Source organism: Callorhinus ursinus, unplaced genomic scaffold (assembly GCF_003265705.2).
Source record: "Callorhinus ursinus isolate GAN/ISIS: 27379988/994484 unplaced genomic scaffold, GSC_fseal_2.0 scaffold11, whole genome shotgun sequence".
NCBI classification, from domain to species: domain Eukaryota; kingdom Metazoa; phylum Chordata; class Mammalia; order Carnivora; family Otariidae; genus Callorhinus; species Callorhinus ursinus.
In genome coordinates this window covers 35,776,616-35,796,818 of record NW_027397073.1, presented here as the reverse complement: position 1 = coordinate 35,796,818, position 20,203 = coordinate 35,776,616, and the positions used below count along the sequence as shown (strand labels likewise).

The 20,203-nt window shown below is 42.8% G+C and overlaps 1 protein-coding gene across 5 annotated transcripts in view; it reads left to right on the top strand.

Annotated features, from left to right (window-relative positions):
- The window catches only part of FHOD3 (formin homology 2 domain containing 3), a 449,329-nt gene that overhangs the window by 351,317 nt on the left and 77,809 nt on the right, over window positions 1-20,203 (top strand). For 4 of the 5 annotated variants that reach the window (XM_025886681.2, XM_073898306.1, XM_025886680.2 and 1 more), the window contains 3 exons: window positions 5,435-5,569; window positions 9,794-9,844; window positions 16,098-16,312. In XM_025886681.2, coding sequence (XP_025742466.1) covers window positions 5,435-5,569; window positions 9,794-9,844; window positions 16,098-16,312 — 401 coding nt within the window. The remainder of the gene's footprint in view (window positions 1-5,434; window positions 5,570-9,793; window positions 9,845-16,097; window positions 16,313-20,203) is intronic. The other variant, XM_025886682.2, reaches the window with a different exon arrangement.

Sequence of the window (20,203 nt, the reverse complement as noted above, 5' to 3'; positions counted from 1 at the left end):
CTGGGTGGCTCCATCGAGTAAGCATGTGCCTTCGGCTCATGTCATGATCCCAGGGTTCTGGGTTCAAGCCCCACATTGGGCTACTTGCTCAGTGGGGAACCTGCTTCTTCCTCTCCCCCACTTGTGCTCTCTCTCTCACTCGCTCTTAAGTAAATAAGTAAAATCTTATAAATAAAATTCTGGAACTAGACTTAACTTTTGATGTTCAGCTAGCTTGGAGCTTTGAAGATATTTGATATTAAAAGAGAAGTCCTTTTGGGGCGCCTGGGTGGCTCAGTCGTTAAGCATCTGCCTTCGGCTCAGGTCATAATCCCAGGGTCCCGGGATCGAGCCCCGCATCGGGCTCCCTGCTCAGCGGGAAGCCTGCTTCTCCCTCTCCCACTCCTGCTTGTGTTCCCTCTCTGGCTGTGTCTCTCTCTGTCAAATAAATAAAATCTTTAAAAAATAAATAAATAAATAAAAGAGAAGTACTTTTGATTCTTAAAAAGCAAAAGATTGGCGTCAAAAAATATATTCCAAGCTTACAGAAGATTTTAGATAATGACAGAAAGTTATAGGAGCTATAAAGAACATTGTATATAAAATTGAAGCCCTGTCCCTTTGATTTTTTTCTTCCCCAGTGATGACCACCTGAAATTGGTTTTATCATTTCCATATATGTTGCTATATTTTTGCTAAATATAAATATATCCCTAAATAGTGTATGATTTTGCTTTGCGTGTATTTAAACTTCACATAAATAATAGCATACTATTCATATTCTTCAAACTACTTTTCTTGTAAATATATTGTGCTTTTGAGAATCACCCATGTTAGTCCATTTCACTCTATTCGTTTTTCACAGGTGTAAGGTATTTCTTTGTAAAAATATATATATCTTTTTCTATATAGATGTTTCTAATCATTAACCATTAACAATACAAAACAGTGTAACATGCAGTATTTTTGTATGTATTGGCCATCTTTAGCATGCAAAAGTTGCTCTCTTGTATAAATCTAAAAGTGGAATTGCTGGGTGGTAGGATATGCACATCTTCAAATGCATTAAGTGCTTCTCCAAAATGATTTTATCAACTTAGACTCCCAGAAGCAACATAAGAGAGTTCTTGTCTTGTTCTGTACCAATGCTTCAAGTCATTAGGCATTAGTTTTTGTCAATCTGCAATCTGAGACATCTGAAACAATACATCACTATGGGTTTAATTTGCATTCTTTTTCCCTCATTTCTAGTGAAGATGAGATCATTTGTATATTTATTGGCCATTTAATTTTCTTCTTCAGCAAAATGTCCATTATCTTTTGCTCATTTTTCCACTGAGTGGTTTCTTTTTTTTTTTTTTTTTTTAATGTGGAGTGGTTGGTTCTTTTTGTTGTACATATACTAATCCTTTGTGGTTTATATGTGTTACAAGTAGCTCCTCCTAGGTGGTGGCTTCTCTTTGTTCTTAAAAAAATGCATACAAATTTTAAATGTTAATGTATCAAGTTTTTCCTGTTTAATTGCCCTTTTTGGTTTCTGGTATAAAAGTTCTTTCTTGAGACCTAAACATTGCAAAGTTTTGCTTTTTACATTTTCCACAAAAACTCCTAGGATTTATTTTTGTGTTCGGTATGTGGAAGGCCTAATTGTATTTTGCTTTATGTGGCTAGTAGTGCAATTGTTAAATAGTCCATCACTTCCCCACTGATTGATCAATTCTAACATTAAGATGCTCTTAATGTTCCAGCATTGAGTAATGTTTACCATAGTTTTAAAAAAAATTTGCTAAATACCCATTGTCAGGTTAAGACAGTGCTCTCCAATCCTATGCTTGCTGAAGTTGTTGTGTTGTTTAATAACAAATGAGTGTTGCATTTAAAGCTTTTTCTGCATCTACAGAGGTAGTCACGGCTTTTCTCCTGTATCTATTAATGTGGTAAATTACAGTCATTGATATTTTCATCTTAAACATCCTTGCGTTCATTAGACAAACAAAACATGATTTTATTTTAGATCTTGCAGTGGTGTTTATATTTGCAGTCAGTATATAAGTTTCTGTCTTCATACTGTTCTTGTTTGGTTTTTGTGTCAGAGTATTAGCAATCACATAACATGAGCTGGGGAGCTTTTTATATTCTCTGAAACTCTGTATATGATTAAAATGAGCTCTTCTTTGATTATTTTATAGAAAATACCTTTAAAAATCTGATACTTGTGGGGGGGTTATTTCATTTTGGTGTGTATGGATATATCTGTAATTAATTGGTTCAATTTCTTAAGGCTAATAGGGCTTTCTAAAATATCTATTTCTTAGATTTGGTAAGTTATTTTTAGAAAATTGTCCATTTTGGGCACCTGGGTGGCTCAGTCGTTAAGCGTCTGCCTTCGGCTCAGGTCATGATCCCAGGGTCCTGGGATCGAGCCCCGCATCGGGCTCCCTGCTCAGCGGGAAGCCTGCTTCTCCCTCTCCCACTCCCCCTGCTAGTGTTCCTGCTCTCGCTGTGTCTCTCTCTGTCAAAAAAATAAATAAGATCTTTAAAAAAAAATTGTCCATTTCTTCGAAGTTTCCAAATATATGGTCATAAAAATTTCTCCTCATTTTCTCATAATTTTGTCTCTTGTAATATTTGTGGTTATATCTATGTACCAGTTTTGAATATTGCTTATTTGTAGTTTTTTTCTTGAACAATTTTGACAGAATATATTATTATTTTTAAAAATTATAAATCAGCTTCGATTTTGTTGATTTTCTCTATGTATCTTGATTTCTCTATTTCATTCATACCTTTATTTCCTTTCTTTTGCCGTCTTTGAATTTATTCTACTGTTGCTTTTCAGATTATTGAGTTAACTTCTTTTCTATTATAAACACTGCAGGCAATAAATCTCCTTCTAGGTACTACTATGGAAGCATCCTATAGCTTTTTCATTATAGTACCCTTTGAATATTTTCCAATTTTCTCTACTTCTTTTTTTAAGATTTTATTTATTTATTTGACAGAGAGAGACAGTGAGAGAGGGGACACAAGCAGGCAGAGTGGGAGAGGGAGAAGCAGGCTTCCCACGTAGCAGGGAGCCCAATGCGGGGCTCGATCCCAGGACCCTGGGATCATGACCTGAGCCGAAGGCAGACGCTTAACAACTGAGCCACCCAGGTGACCCTATACTTTTCTTCTTTGGCCTGAGTTATTTAGAAGTGTTTACAGTTTTCCAATTATATCAATTTTTAAATTATTTTCAACTCAGTTGCATTGTGGTTAAGAAGGTAGCCCATATGAAACCAATTTTTGGCATCTCTTTATGAGCTTTATGGCAGGATCGGTGGTCAGTTTTTAGACAGTCTCTGTGTATTTGAGAAGAATGCTTTCTCTAAGTTGGGGCATTGGGTATATATGTTCCTTTGTCATGTTCAACTTATGAATCAAGTTGAAAAAATCTGTTATGTCCATGACAATTATCACTGTGTGAGAATTATAGTAAACCTTTCCACTTTGTGGCTTAGATTTAGCTGCATGTAACAGAAAAATAAATAAGAGCAACTTGAGATAGTCTGGACCTCATTCATGTGAAGGAGAAATCAAATTCTATACATGCCTGAGTGTCCAGGGCTGAGGGAGTAGCTCCTTAGTGAGCCTGGAGTATAGGATTCTCCCTTCCTGTAGCTACCAGGAATGGCAGTTTCTTCCCTCTACTTCTGCCACCTGTGAGTGAGAGCCAGAGGCACCCCACTTTTCTAGGGAGAACAGCTGTGGGACTTACGGCAGAATGTGAGTGATACCAGAGTCATCTTCCTCTTGCACTAAGGAACCTTGTGTTCTCCACTAGGCAGGCATATTTTCACTGAATTCCAGTATGATTTCACCCAACCAATATTTGAGAAATAGTTATATCTTAGTCTTGGAATTTTTTTTCAATAAATTAAGGCCTCCTTGTCCATACAGATTTGTTTTATTATTTCCCAGAGGTCCAACAGACTCCTCTTCCCAACAAACTCCCTTCCTTATTGTTCACGTGCTTACATAATTTTCCCTTTTCCCACCCATTCTCCTGACTTAACATTTCCTGTGATATCCACCCCTATGATCCCTCACTGAGGCCTCTCCCATAGCTGGCTGTCCCCACAATGCCATCTTCAGTGGACAGTCCAGATTGTGTGGTATCACCACGAGTCAAGTCCTTTGAACATGCTGTATGTTCTCGGGTGCTTCTTGACATAGAATGAAATTTCCTTAATTCCAATCAGATTTCAGACCATTGCTGTGTCTTTTTTTTCTTCATCTGTTATCCCAACACCTGTTTTAAGATGACACAATTATTTTGAGGGGGTCTATTGAGAATCTAGTGTACAGTAAAATATTTTTAGCATATATAAAATAGGAAACAGTTTTTGTCCTAAAGATAGATTTATTTTTATTTTATTTTATTTACATTCAATTAACATATAATGTATTATTGGTTTCAGAGGTAGAGGTCAGTGATTCATCACTTGTAAGGAACACCTAGTGTTGGGGCGCCTGGGTGGCTCACATGGTTAAGCATCTGCCTTCGGCTCAGGTCATGATCCCAGGGTCCTGGGATCGAGTCCCTCATCGGGCTCCCTGCTCCTTGGGAGACTGCCTCTCTCTCTGCTTCTCTCTCTCTCTCTCCCTCTGTCTCTTGTGAATAAATAAATAAAATCTTTAAAAAAACAAAAAAGAACACCAAGTGCTCATTACATCATGTAATTAATGCCCATCACCCAGTTACCCCATCCGCCCACTCCCTCCCCTTTAGCAACCCTCAGTTCGCTTCCTATAGTTAAGAGTCTCTTATGGTTTGTCTCCCTCTCTGATTTTGTCTATTTTCTTTTTCCCTCCTTTCCCCTGTGATCCTCTGTTTTGTTTCTTAAATTCCACATATGAGTGAGATCATATGATAATTGTCTTTCTCTGACTGACTGACTGACTTTGCTTAACATAATACCCTCTAGTTCCATCCCTGTCGTTGCAAATGGTAAGATTTCATTGTTTTTATTGATGGCTGAGTAAGAAAACAGTTTTAGATTGAATGTTGATTCTATATAATCTTTCTGTAGACAAATTTAAAATGTGTGTGTACCTCTCTATAAAGAGAGAGAGAGGGAGGGGGAGGGGGAGGATGCACCTGTATTTATGTTATGCATATTACTGGAATTCTTTTGGGTAATAACAGCACCATTATTGATGACTGCTTGTATGCCAAGCACGGTGCTTAGTACTTTACACACATTACCACCTTCTTGCCCTTCCAGCACATGAAGTGTGTTACTTACCTCCATTTGCAGATGAAGAACCTGAGACGCTCAGTTATTTTCCCCCAGCAATCCCTAGGTACCAGTGGACCAGCCGCTCAGTTCTAACTGCAGTCTGGCTGGTTCCTGCTTGGGTACTTTTCATCGCAGGCCACACCACTAAAGCCCGAACTCTGTGTCTTTAGGTCATCACTGAGTGGCCTTCTCACCTCACCCTTTAGACAGCACCAAGAGTCATGGGCAGCAGAGAGAGCACGGCGGCGGCAGGAGAGAGAAGAAAGACTGCAGAGAATAGAACGGGAAGAAAGGAACAAATTCAAGTAAGAGGAATTTCAAGATTTTGTAAATAACAAATTGAAAATTAAAGCATGTACCTTCCTGCTCTATTTGATTAATACTGGTCTGAGGGGTTAGGTAGGAATATGTTTGCTTTAGATTCTGCCTCTGTTTTTAAGGAACAGCAAGACATTCCTGAAATGGGCTAGCTCTGGCTTGTTATGGCCTTTTTCCTCTAACCATATGGCAGGAAGCACAGAAAGCCAGCCAAATACAATTAGGAACTTGTGTATTTTGGGGTCCTCCATTATCTAAAATGGTCTTATCCAGGCCTTCCTGAAGACCGAGAGCCTAATTGTCTTAACTTAATTTGTCATTTCCCCCTAAAGGTACTCCTGTTTTATTCATATTCTATTGGATGCCAAAAGAAAATGCTTTTCCCACTTTCTGGTTTGCTTCTTTGCTCCCTGTAGCAATCTTCAGTGTATTTTTTTGAACACTAATCTCTCCTCCTATGGAGGAGAAAGCCATTCTGACGATTACTCCCAGCCCATTATCCCACTGATCTCTTTGGTCTCCATCCAGCTCTGAGGCTGTGTTCCTGTCACGGCCTGTCCGTCTCCGCTGAAACCAGCATTGCTCTGTTTCTCCTCCAGCTCCAGCCTGTGCACCTGTTCTCCCCCAGCCTCCTGGTCGACCTCCTTCCACTTCTCTCCCCTGAGCTTCGTGCTGTGTGGTGCTCTGTGGACACCTGCTGAGTCTTTCCTCACACATTTCATTCATTCCTTCTCCTCTTCCTCTCCCTGCTTCCTCTCCTCCTCCTAATCTCCCCCTTTGTCATCTTCCCAGTCATTGCTCCTAGACCTTCTATGTTCTTTCTTGTTTTCTTTTCTCACCCCATCTTCACTTCCTGTTTCCTCAGTTCGATTTCTTTTGCAAACAGTATTCCCTTCAATTACTCCCATTTAAACCCATAAAGAGTATAAAACATTGTCAGGGAGGATTTACAGGTTCAATATGTTTTTTCAGAACCCAGGAGGGTATGTGTAATTGTAGAGATGGTCAAAATATAAGCAGAGTTATGAGGTTGCCTTAACTGTAACGCTATTACATGGAAACAAATCTCCCAAGTCTTGGGTGAAGTGCAAATCCTGGCTTTTGTAAGGCTGGGTTAATGGCCTGCATGAAGTAAACCAACATCATTCCTCCACTGTGATTGCATGGCATACCCTGAGCTGTCAGACTTTTCCCAAATTATACATGGAAATGCCACACCTGTATACACTATTTCTTAGGAGGTAAGTTTGGAAGTTGTCACTTCTGGAAAGACCATTTGTAAAACCACTGGAACAGGTTAAATCCTTCCTGAGCAGGGCTTTCTGAGAGATTTGCATATTTTGCTGCCAAGTAGAAGTGGAGAATCTGACAGAAACACTTGGAAGATTCAGAGATTCGTTGACATATATAAGGATTTTGTTGGAAAAACCTATTAAAACTGGGTGCCAGTTTGGGGGAAGATGAAATATGCATACTCCCTCCTGTCTCTTCTACTTCATCACTGAATGCAATCAGAAATCATGGACGGAATGGGTGGAGCTCTGAAAATTGCTTACTGTAAAAGGGAGCAGGTGAACTGGGGACAGAGGCTAGTCTTCAAAGTTCCAAGCCAGTGAGAGCATACCCTTCTTTTCCTCCACTATCACCTTGTGTGTCCTCAGAGGTACCCCAAAACCCAGAAACACATACTAAGCGTGAACTGAAAACCCTAAGAGAGAGCCTCTCTTTCTGGACCAAGGAGAAGCAAACAGAGGTCCTAAGAGTCAGAGACTGGAGAAATGTCTTGTTTTTTCATATTTCCCCCCTTTTTTCCTACCCCAGCCTTGAAACTATGTTGTTACAGAAGCACAATCATGGCAGCAGTGTCCATAGGTGCCTAAAACTCAAGGAGAACCTTCCTCTGACCAGAGGAACTATGACTCCAAGAGCGCTAGGGAAATCACCATTTTTTTTTTCCTCTGTGTCCTTCTGGCACACTGCAGATGGGTGCAGATGGAGTTACTGAAAGTAGCAGCAGAGCATAGAAGATAAAGCTCAAGCTTTCTGGCTAGAGGAGCAGGAAGGGAGACCCAGGGAAGCCAGAAAATTATAGGAAGGCCACAAAGAGTAGAAAAATCAAGAGAGCACTCCTAGCTCATCTGCAGTTGTGCACATGTAGCTTAAACCCTAAACTACATCACAGACTTTGAGAACTAAATACAGAGTGTCCCAGACTGGCCACTGGATGGGTGCACACAAGGGCTTGATTTGGAGAAAATTAAAAGTATTTGAAAACTGAGCTAATATCAGAACCAATGTCAGAAGGCAGTCAGAACTTGCAGGCTGAACCTAACCTAGTTGATTGCCTGCTAAAGCAAAACCAGATTCTTTATAGAATTCAAGGAAGACCCAGAGTCTCCTTTCAAAATATTTAAAATGTTCCCAATGCAATCCAAAGTAACTTGTCACACACACACACACACACACACAAAAACCAGGAGAATCTTAAAGGAAAAAGAGAATCAAAATACTCTAATTGCAAAAGGACATAGATGTCATTATCAGACAAAGACTAAAGCAGCTACTATAACCATGTTCTAAGATGTAAAAGCAAATACTTTTGAAACTAATGAAAAGATAAATCTCTGTAAAGAAGTAGAAGCTATAAAGAAGAACCAAATGGAAATACTAATAGAACTGGGAAATACAGTAATCAAAATGAAAAATTCATTGGATGGGTTCAATAGCAGAGTGGAGATGAGAGAAGAAAGGGTCATTAAACTGGAAGATAGAACAATAGAAATATTATCCAATCCAAAAAATGAAGCAAAACATTAGAAAAAATGTACAGTCTCTCAAGGACCTATAGAACAATAACAGAATGCCTCGCACTCATATAGTTGAGTGTCCCAGAAGACCAGGACAAGAGTGCATTGTACTATATATTAAGCTGTCTGCCTGTCTGTATGTATGTATGTAGGCAGAGACTGAACTTGTAACTCTCCACTATTTGCTCTTGATCCCAAGTGGGTCTCACTTCTCATTTAAGACACAGAGAGATCCTGGCAAAACAACTCTGTCCAAGAAGGAATGTTGATCATCGGGACAGACTACATACAGCTATTAATTATGATGACTGTAGTTCCATCCTGAAAGTCTTAGGACGTGAATGAAAAGAAATTCAAAAAAGGAAATAGGAAAAGCTTTATCAAGTAGTCCCTGGGATTACCCAAATGGCTGACCTTTCTTCAGCCATTTTATTAAGTTACTCAGTCTTCTTGTGCTTTTTCCCTTGCAAAGCATCCTTATCTGTTGTTATTTTTGTTGAATATGATCTTAAGCTTCCTGGGTTCTAATGTGGAAAATGATGAGGGCAGGTGCTTATAAATGATAACAAATCCGGGTCTTTGCTAGTTTTCTCCTTCTCCTGCTTTAATTGCTCTGACTTACTGTCCCTTCGTATCCTGTTACCAGTGCATGGAGGGGTAGAATACTTAACTACATTGTGAGATATGGTGTAGAAAACCATTTTCAAGAAAATAAGTGGTCCACTGAGAAGGGGCTGATCTTAAGTCTCAAACTTAGATTCAAGCTGGAATCTCATCAACTGGAGCAGGACAACAAACATTAAAATTGGACGAAATTTGGCATTTTGTGAGTGCAAACAAGAAAATGTACAAAGTAAGAGCTTCCCATGATCCCTGCATAGAAACTGGGAATGTGAAGGGTGAAGAGAAAGAATCCTGCACTGTGGGATGAATGTCCAAACTGTGGAGTGCCACACAAAATGGCCAAGATGCCTGGACCCACCCAGATTTAATTCTTGAGATGAAAGTTGTGGAACCTACCAGAATTTGATTGGATGTTAATAGTCTCTGAAAGCTATTGCTTGCTTGCAATTGCCATATGTTACTTGTGTATTGTTTGACATTTTAAAAAGTTTTTTCTTCTCCCCTCTCCCCCATATACCTAAATTCTTCTTTCTTTAATTGTAGTCTTCCATGTTCTCATCCCTGTGATTTTAGAGGAAGTCCATTATATTTAGTACTTTTAAAGTGTAGCCTTTGTATTGTTGTTGTTGTTGTTGTTTTTAAATCCAACACAACCACTTCCCACTTCTGAGGCAATAAAGTCTTTCATGATACACTGTCAATAATTTCTTGGCAATTTCATGAGCATCTAATTCTGTTATTTTCCTTCCCTATTTTGTTTCTCCTGCATATTTCCATTAGCCGAGAGTATTTAGACAAAAGAGAGGAGCAAAGACAAGCAAGAGAAGAAAGGTTTGTATATTTCTTCTTTCCCATTACAACCGAATGTCACTTCACTTTGCATTCCTAACCAAGCATGCTAAGGACACTGTGTTAATTAAAATAAATAGCTTCACTTAAGATATCTAAGACTTTGGGTAGCTGGTATTTTGTGGAATAGAGTGTCTTAGTTATCTAAATTTTCCAGGAAAGTACAGATTTTGTATGGGTGCCATCATGGTGTGAAATACATGTCTGTTCCTCCAGACTCCTCTCCACATGAGCACATTAGTTTAGCAGATTGACATATGGTATATATTTTAAATACCCTGCACCACCACCACTGAGCTTGGGGTAGGTGTCCCTACTGTGTGCTTCCAGGTCGCTCATTCAGCATTCCTTTAACAAATATTTGAAGGTGCATACTATGCCAGGCGCGGACTGAGGTGCCAAACGTTCCTGAGACTCTTGCAGGATATGTCTGACCACTTGCCTGCCTCCCTACCGAACTGTTCTCAGTTCCTAGGCGGCAGGACCCATGTCTCACTTTCCTTGTTGTCACAGTGCCCTCCACAGTGCTTGGCCCATAGCAGGCGCTTAGGAAGGATAGATGGAATAAATGAGCAAATGAACCCACAGCTTTATTTAGAATATTAAGCTCTGAACTGTTTTGTGCTTTCAATGGCACCATGCTTTGAATCCTACTAAAATATCCAAAGTGAATGTATTCAATGTCTGATAAACTACGATAAGCAAGAGAGACTGTTTTTGGAAGTAAACGAGTAAAGGGCAAGTTTTGACCCTGTAGCAATTCCCTCCACCACCAGATGGCAATAGTACATGGAGCAATGAAAAGGCTGATTTCATACTAGAGCCGGTTGGGAACCTCACCATCTGTGAACTATGCCAGTAAGTGGAATTTTGCTGAATTGTCTTAGACACCTTCAGCTAAATAGTTCAAGACAGTCTGAGGGCAGGGAAGAGTGGATGGAGTCTGCCTGTGACCAATTAAACAATTAGATCCTTAGGTCAGACTTAGAAACAAAACTATGGCATTGCTTTAATTCCAGTGTTTTATTAGATTATTGCCATCATAATAACCAGTTGTGGCCAGCAAATTTAGAGTGAAAGAAACAAGAAACTTCTAGTTTTCTAATTCATACCCATTTTTGACTTTGGAGGACATAGACTTTTACTGAAAATGCTGTCGACTTCATGCCCAGGCTTAAGATACCAAATTTTATTTTATTTTTTAGCTTTCCCTCCAGATTCTGCATTTTTTTTTTTTGAGCCTTTGACAACTTGACTGTCAGGTTATATCTGCACAAGCAAGGCTTGAAAGCTTCTGGGGAGATATCAAGGCCTGTACTGGCTCAGACTGACCTCAGAATTTTCCCAAAGGATTGAAGCCTCCCTCTTTCTGGATAGCAAAGCACAGCAGCACTTATGCCTGGAAAACCTATACAGAGGGGTGTTCGCCACTCGTCTCCTGGCTCCTCTTGTTCTGACATCAGTCCTTGCCCCACGCCACCCATCTGTCTGGGCCTTCTTCGCTGGTCCGGGAGTGAGCTCTCCATGGCCTCATGTGGGCCCCATCTCTGCTTACACAGAGGGTTATGGAAGCAGCCAAGAATTTCCCTTTGGTTTGGACCAGTCACTTTTCTTGGTTAGTTTGCTTCTTGAGTTACCTGGTGAAGAAGGGAGAGAGGGATATAAACTTTTGTCCCTGTTTGGAAAGCTGTTGGGGCTTTCTGGTAGACCAGGAAAAGATAAGCTTTCCAAGTATAATGGGATTCAGACATGGATGGGGAAACTGGAGATCAGAGGTGGAAAGAGGTTCAGAAATAAGGAAGAGGACTCCATAGAAAATTTTTTTTTTAACATTTATTTATTTGAGAGAGAGAGACAGAGAAGGGGGAAGGGGAGAGGGAGAGAGAAACTTAAGCAGACTCCCCACTGAGTGCGAAGCCCCACAGGGGGCTCAGTCTCATGACCCTGAGGTCACTACTGAAACCAAGAGTTGGATACTTAACCAACTGTGCCACCCAAGCGCCCCCAGCAACTCTTGGTAGAGCCAGGTGTGTTTGTTGGCTCCCAGGTCTCTTACTCTAAATGCAATGACTCAGAGAAACACGGCCAGAGTCACAGCAGAGGGTTTTCTGAGGTTTGTAGTGTAACAAGGGGAATGTGCTTTTGCTCTTCTGAGGTGTAATAGCCATCCAGGCACATTTGATTTTATTTTGATTTATTTCCTATTATCTCATTCCATAATCTCAGGCAAACTATTTTATTGACAATGGTGCAGACCCAGAGTAAGATTCTGTTCAGGTGGTACTTCTGATTTTTTTTTTTTTGTAGTATTAGGAGAAAGGCTTTATCTGATCATGATTAAGTGACATTCACAAATAATCTTTTTAAGGGAATAAGAAGGAACAAGATCCAGGCTGAACACATGTTGGGGTGAGGTTGGGGCAGGGATTCGTCTAAGGTGGACGGCATAGGAAATGCCTATGACAAGTGGGGGTTACGGAAACAGAGTGCAAGGGTCAGGACAGGGCTAGGGTTGGAGAAATGATGCATAAAAGTGATGAGTGAAGCAGTAAGGGAGGATTCTGAGCATGGCTTGGCAGGTCTGAGGACAGAGTAGAACTGAGAAGGAGCCAGATTTCGGTTTAATGTAAGGGAGAGTTCATAAGTAGGAGAGTGGCAGGAAGAGTCATCAGTAAGTAGGTTTGGGTTAATCTCAAGTCAAGCAGTTTCTACAGGGCCCTATATATGTTCCCTCGACTGTTCTACCAACCCCTGCAGCCCATGACCTTGGCGGCTGTGTGAATTCATTCCTAAGGTTTGTTTGCCTATCTTTCCCACTGAACTGTGAGCTCCACGAGGGTGGGGGTTTTCTTGTTTATTATAAAATCTCTAGTACCTACGGCAGCTCTTAGCACATGACAGGCACTCAACAAATGTTCAATAAATAATGAAAAGATGAATGAATAAACAAAAGATACAGGCAGAGATGTTTAGATGAAAGTGGGAAAGGTGAAAAGTCTCTCCTTGAGGCTGTGGTCTAGGGATGGAAAACCCAGGGTTTGCACACAGGAAACTTCAAAAGAGTCTGTCGGGTAAAGCCATGGGGACATACGATCGCCCTCTCGTGGGCTGCTGGGCTCCTGGGATCAGGTACTGTTGGGCCTCTCAGGGCACTCAGTGTGTCTGTAAGGGAAGGTTGTCACCTAGGGCGAGCTGCTTCTGCAGGGACTGCCAGAGGTCGACATGGGTCAGGAGAGGTTGTGAAGCTGTACAGCAGTTAATGCCAGGTGGCTTAGCCCTTCCCAGGCTCTCTGGCCCATTGCACATGGACACTGACCCTGCTCTTCCACAAAGATTTGGTCACTTTTTAATTTTATTTATTTGACAGAAAGAGAGGCAGCGAGAGAGGGAACACAAGCAGGGGGAGTGAGAGAGGGAGAAGCTGACTTCCCACTGAGCAAGGAGCCCGATGTGGGGCTCGATCCCAGGACCCTGGGATCATGACCTGAGCCGAAGGCAGACGCTTAACGACTGAGCCACGAGGCGCCCCAGATTTAGTCACTCTTGACCTCGGTGCCAGCCCCCCATCCCTGCCATTTTTTAAATGTCTTTAATTGTGGCGGGGGGGGCGGCGCCTGGGTGGCTCAGTCCGTTAAGCGTCTGACTCTTGGTTTCGGCTCAGGTCATGATCTCAGGGTCATGAGGGTCCATGCTGGGTGTGGAGCCTGCTTAAGATTCTCTCTCTCCCCCTCTCCCTATGCACCCCCCCGCCCCCACTTGCACGCACATATGCACACTCTCTCAAAAAAAATAAGTAAAAATAAAAGTCTTGATTGTGGCAAAATACACATAATGTCCAATTTACCATTTTAACCATTTTAAGCGTACAATTCAATATTGGTAGGTATGGTCACATTGTTGGGTGACCGTCCCCAGAACTCATTCCGTCTCGTAAAACTGAAACTTGATACCCACCAGACAAGTCCCCAGGCCTTCTCCCCTGCAATTTTTGTCTACCAGGTAAGCCTCCTCAGAAGATTTCATAGTAAATCCTTGACTCTTCCCATGTCCTCTGGATCCTCTATGGATGACATCTGTGAGGCAGAGGGTGTGCAGGAAACCCTTGAGTCCTGTCTATCCAGACTGTGGATGAACAACCCCTGGCATCCCCTGGAAAGTGAGGTGAACCCCACATCCCTGCTAGTCTGGCTGCCCGCAGGTAGGGGTGTGGAGAGGCCAGATCCAGCACTGGGCCACCGGAAATGAAGGTCATAAATGGTTTGTCCTCTGGCCTGTAGCCTTGGACCTTTGTAGGTCTCCTTGTCTGCACTCCATTTCTTGGCCGCCCCTTTCTCCTGTGGCAGAAGGCTTGGACTCAGCGTGGGGATACCTCCCACACCCCTCCTGGGCTCTCAGCATTGCTGGCCTGAGGGTGCCACCACCTCATTTAGAACCTGCCTCCTGTTGGGACTCTGAGTCTTGCCCTCATGGTCACTTTCTTCCAAGATTCCGCAGCCAGGTGGTTTTCCTTGCTGGTCCAAGTTCAGAAATAGCTTCCTTTTGTTCCCTCTCCTACCTTTTGAGAGGTGACATTGTTGGTGAGGCAAGTCCAGAGTTTCTGAAGCTTTCTGTCTGGGCAGAGTTCCCTCGCCCTGTCACCGTGAGGCAGCCGCTCTCCAGACAATGCCCCAGACGTTTGTGTGGGCAGACCCATCACGCACCTTTATCAGCAAGTGAGATCGATGCATTTGCCACCCTGGGCCTCCAGGTGCTGCAGGGAGACCTTTGCAGGTGGGGTGCTGCCTCCAAGGCTCCTCGCCACACACTTTGCCTGCTTCTCCTCCGCCTGGCAAATGCAAGGCGCCGAGGGAAAGAACAAAGGATGCTAATCTTCTGTTCTCAGAAATCCTATTATCTGCTTGTTGAGAACAGACACACACATGTGAAAAGATGACTAAATATGCCAGGCAGTAAATGTAAAATGCCATCTGAGTTGAATGGACTACATATCCGACATGAGTTCAGAGGCAAGGCCAAGATCACTTCCAGCTGTGGTGGTCAAGGCAGGCCTCGCTGAGGGAGATACGCATGTGAGCCTGGCCTGCAGTGCAGATTGCCTTTGGCCTGGCAGGGAGAAGGGGTGAGGACTGCGGACAGATAGACATGGGGGAGCCACACCCACCTTATGGATGCATGAAGAAATGCATGCTTTTTCAATGCCTTCTTTTTAAAGGTTTTATATGTGCGCTCTGCCTTTCTTATGCGAGTCAATTCGGAATGCCGTGTGCAGCGTCTGGTGGGGGCTCCGGTGGGCTAGAGTTGGGGGACTTGCCCATTGGGAGGAACTGAAGCAGTGAGTCTGGATGGATGTGAGTGAGGGTCTTGAATAACCTGTCTCAAAGTTTAGTGGTTGGTGAGATAGAAACCTGCTCCAGCTGAATTCAGAAATTTATTTCTGAACAAATAATGGTAAAATTAGCAGACATCTGGAAGAGGCACATATTTCAAAGTTATTTTGGTCTGATCTATAAAGCGCACTATGAGGAATATGATTGGTAGCTGGTCTTAATAAACAGTGAGTTCTGCCTGCCTGAAATGCAAAACAGATGTATCTTTGTTCTTTTAAACTGACTTTGATGAATAAACTATATGTGACGTCAGGTCCAAGCTATTGGATGGCTGAGTCCTACTCAGAAATATTTTAGAATATAAAAAAGTTTCCATGGTCGACACTGAGAGAACAAAGTGAATTCCAGTCGCATTGCTGTTAGCATTGAAGCAGGTTCAGAAATTCAGGGAGGGCTTCGTCCAACAACCCCTTTTGGTATTTTGGGGGCATTGTTTCTCTCCACCGCACCAAGGCACCCTCCCATCTCACAGCTGCAAGCTCTGAGTGCGTGTGGTTTTCAGCTGTCATTGCTGGGGCTCTGTAATGGGCATTACTGCTGTTTTGCTTATTTGTACACATGTTTCCTAAAAGAGCAAAATCGGATTCTGCAGCAGTGATCCAGTATCTGGAGACCGTGTGATGTTGCCATTTCTCCCAATTTGTTTGGTTATGAATGATGCGGGGTTTTTAATCATTAGCATCTTGGCTTTGCTGGCTGTTTTTGGCAGACTGGCCCTCCAGCCAGCCCTGTGCTGTGCTCTGTGCATCAGGAGACCAGCTCACTCTGCAGGTGTTTCAGCCATAAACAAGCATCAGCCACGGGCTCCTCATTGTTTTTACGGAAACCCTTTGGAATTTAACTTTCAGATACAAATACTTGGAACAGTTGGCAGCCGAGGCGCACGAGAAGGAACTGAGAAGCCGGAGTGTGAGCCGGGGCAGAGGTGACCTCTCCTTGGACCTGACCTCCCCGGCAGCCCCTGCCTCCCCCACCTCTCTGCGCAGGAGCCCTCCATCTCTAGACTCACAAGAGGCTCTCCCGGGAGCCGCCTCCTCTCCGGGAACAGCTCAGCATCCCCAAGGTGAGTGCTGGGATGGTAGAGGGAACTCTGATGGGGTAATTTGTGTTAGGCTTCTGGGCAGTAGGGACCAGTGCTACGTGCAAAGTGGTACCAAGTAGTAACTAAGGGTAAACTCAGGGCAACTGCTCCACACTAATAAACCAGCTGCCTTCAGAGCCACTTCTGTTAAAGCAAAATTATGTGTGAAGATTGTCAGTGCATGGTCATTGAGAAGGGAGAATATTGAAAATAAGGCTTACTTGGCCATTTCTTCCTAAATCACAGGGTATTAACTTAGTACCCTATAATTTGGACATTATTTATTTATTGGCTCTGCCCAGTAAAGCGACCACTTTAGAATGTTCTGACCTTAGGAATTATGGGTCTGTTTCCAATTAAACCGATGGAGAATAAAATTAATCAAAGCAAGCAAGGAAAATGCGGACTTAGTGGAAATAGAAGTTAAACACTGAGGCAGGAGAAAGGGAAGATAGTAGTGATCACGGGCGCGTGTGGTGGGGGTGTAGACGCTTGTGTGCAGACAGACAGGCTCTCCCTGGAGAAATTGTCTGTCATCTTAGCTTTATTTGGAGAAAAACAGTGTTGTGCACTGCAGCCTGAGAGCATCAGCTGTTTTCCTGATTGCTCTGAGGACGGTTGGGTCCGTTTTCTCTCACATTAACAGAGAGGATGGGTCTCGGGCACTGCCGTCTACACTGCGTGTTGATGAGCCTGCAGCTAGCATTGTTCAGTGTGACCGGGTGTTATGGCTTGCAGCCTGACCGAGGCTTAGCCAACGGAAGGCAACAGAGAAGCCCAACTTTTAACTCTCAGAGGGCTGACTAAATATGGCGTCAAGATTGATTTCAACAAGGCAGGACTGCATGAACTCAGCAGAACTGGATGTAACGGAACAGTCTTGTCTGTCCAAGTCTTCGCTGGCTCTCCAAGCCTCGGGGCTCATTCTGCAGGAGCAGGCTGGCTTCCCTGCGGCTTTCTATCACGTCCAGTTCCTGCTGGTCCCTGAGCCGTGGAAGATTGTCCCGGGCAGATGGCTCGGTCATAGATGAGTAATGTCGGTCTGAAAATCCTGAGACTCGAAGAATCAGGAAAACAGACTGTTCTAGGACAGCTCTGTGCTTTCCAGACCCTGCCTGGTATCCCTGCTCTATCTGAATTGTGGTATTGCCAGAGGCGATATGAAAAACATTCCCCTGCAAAGTTGTGGTTCAGCACTTAATCTTGGGACTTTTAACTCTAAAACTTGTATCCTCTCCAGTTTACAGAATGGTTGTCTAAACTGGGAAATACACAGCGGCCCCAAGCCGAGAGAGAATTGTCAGTATCTATAAAAATTGTCCTCAAAACTTTTAGTCCTCTTGATGTTTGTGATGAAAAGGCAGTTCCTTGAGTATTTTGCCCAGTGATGGTCAAACTTGAGGCTGTTCTAACCAATTAAAGAGGCAGAATATATTTTTTTAAAGATTTTATTTATTTGAGACAGAGAGCAACTGAGAGAGAGAGAGAGCACAAGCAGAGGGAGGGGGAGAAGCAGACTCCCCACTAAGCAGGAAGCCCAGTACTGAGCAGGGAGCCCGATGTGGGACTCGAGCCCAGGACCCCATGATCATGACCTGAGCTGAAGGCAGATGCTTAACCAACTGAGCCACCCAGGTGCCCCAAAAGGCAGAATATTTTAAACTTCAGGAAGAACACGGAAAATACTTATCTGGGGTACCTGCGATATGCATTGGGGGAAAATAAAGTTATTTCAGTATGCTTTCAGAAAGATTAATAGTAGATGTCATTTTCCTCTCCAGAGAAGGGACTCAGACCGGGAGAATGTTCGACTGAAATCACACCACATGCATATGAAATAGGAATACTGGGCTTGAAATGAGACATAATTACAAATTAATGAAATGGCATTGTATGATGTTTGCTTTGTCCAAAAAATACAAAGCAGTGGTTCTTGTGGAACCCGGGAAAGCTGTCCGTCATACATTAAGTAATTATCCACATCAGTCGGAACCAGCAGAGTAATCTAAAGTCTGGTCCTCGTACATCACTGAATTACACAATTGGCAATTGTAAGCGTATAAGAAGAAACGCTATGAGAGGACTGTCTCAGAAAAGTGCTGAGACTTCCTTCTGATTTGGAGACCTTTGCCCTTATGGCAGAAACACAAAGTTGGACTGGCCGCAAGGTTTTTCTCAGCCTGGCTTGCTGTTGTTCTCTGAAGCATTCTACTTGATTCATTCCTCCAATTCATAGTCTGTTCTTTTTACCAGGTCCCATTTTTAAAGGCTCAAAGTAGTTTTTTGCTTACCCCTAACATTTACAATATCCCAACATCTGGGGGAAGAATAAAAAAAAAAATCACGCATCCAGATGTTTATCCTGCTCCAAACACCTGGCACTCTGTGGTCCAAACATGCCCAGGTTGACTCACTTTTTCGTTGTCTCTGCTTGTGGAATCATGATGATCATCTTCACACTTGTGTAGTGCTCTGTCCCTCCCTCCCAAATGCTACTGTTTAACACCTCGGGCATCTGAGGAAGCTGGGGAGAGATGCGACTATCCATATATTACTGAGACTCAAATAAATGGGAAGGGGCCACCGTTTGCGGATCTTGTTGGCACCACCCTGGGGAGTAGAACCCGCCTTTTCACGCTCAGCTCAGGCGCTTATCAGGACGTGCTGGCACCCCAGTACTTGTGGTGGTGTTCCCATTCATGCCACACCATCCCTTTCCTTCGACTCCTTCCGCAATATCTGCGTGCACTGCGGCCGGCATTTCAGAGTTATGTTTGCAAAGAAAAGGAAAAACAGATATTTGTGACTGAATTATATATACCTCGGGATTAAAGGTCACTTTATGGGTTTTTTTATTAAAGATTCTGGAGAATTTTTAATAACGGAAGATAGGAAAACATTAAACACTTCTTTACCTTTTCTCTTACAAAATATATTTAGAAAGAAGGCAGGGTAAATGTTAAAATACCAATAGCATTATGTGCCATCTAGTGAGATCTTTCAGCCAAAAAACTTGTCAGCTAAATCTGCTGTAACTTTTGTATAACTTAAGCCGCTACCCCCACCATCAAGTCAGTGTGTGCTTGAATTATTTTTCCATCTGGCCCTCTTGTGGCTCACAGCAGATGTGTGTCCCAGTACTGCCTAGACTTCGTGGTGATGGTCTGAATATTTTTCCTCTGTGTGAAACTACCAAGCCCGAGTGAGGAACAAACACATACATGTGTTCTCACTTGCAGTGTGCTGCAATTAATGGAGACAATCAGCCCCCAATTTAGGTAAACACGAAGGGCCTCTCTCTTCATGGCTTTAATTAGCCTTTCCTTATTTTCACTGAGCCCTGGTAGTATAGATCAGAATATCTAGTAAGTTTACTTTCTATTATTGTAAGAAACTCACAGATGTCTCTGGAAATAAGTTATTCTCACTAATTAGAGAAAAAGGTTCAGTATTCTTATTGGGAGAGAGTTCTTTGCTATGACACTTGAGGAAGTTACTGAGGAATAAAAATAATCTGTGTACCCACAAGTGAGATCATTTTAGCCAAGTAAGCTATTATCCTAGTGGGTGTCAGATCTGCATAACCTATTTCATGGAAAGAAAATGGAGAAACCATGCATCTCAAAACCGGGTGTTGAGGTTGGTCCCTGCCGGGTGGCCCTGTTTAAAAACCGCCTTTCCTGGAGGCTAGCGCTGGGTGGCTTTCTTGTTCCCTGGCTGATACACCTGCGTCCAGCCCAAGGCTAAGTGGAGAGAAATTACCTTTCCCGTTCAAAAGCAGTTAGTGTCCTGAATTCACAAGTGGCTTTTACCCACTAATGCAGCCATGAAAGCATACATCGTGGCTAGATTATTTTTCTTACTTTTAGCTCG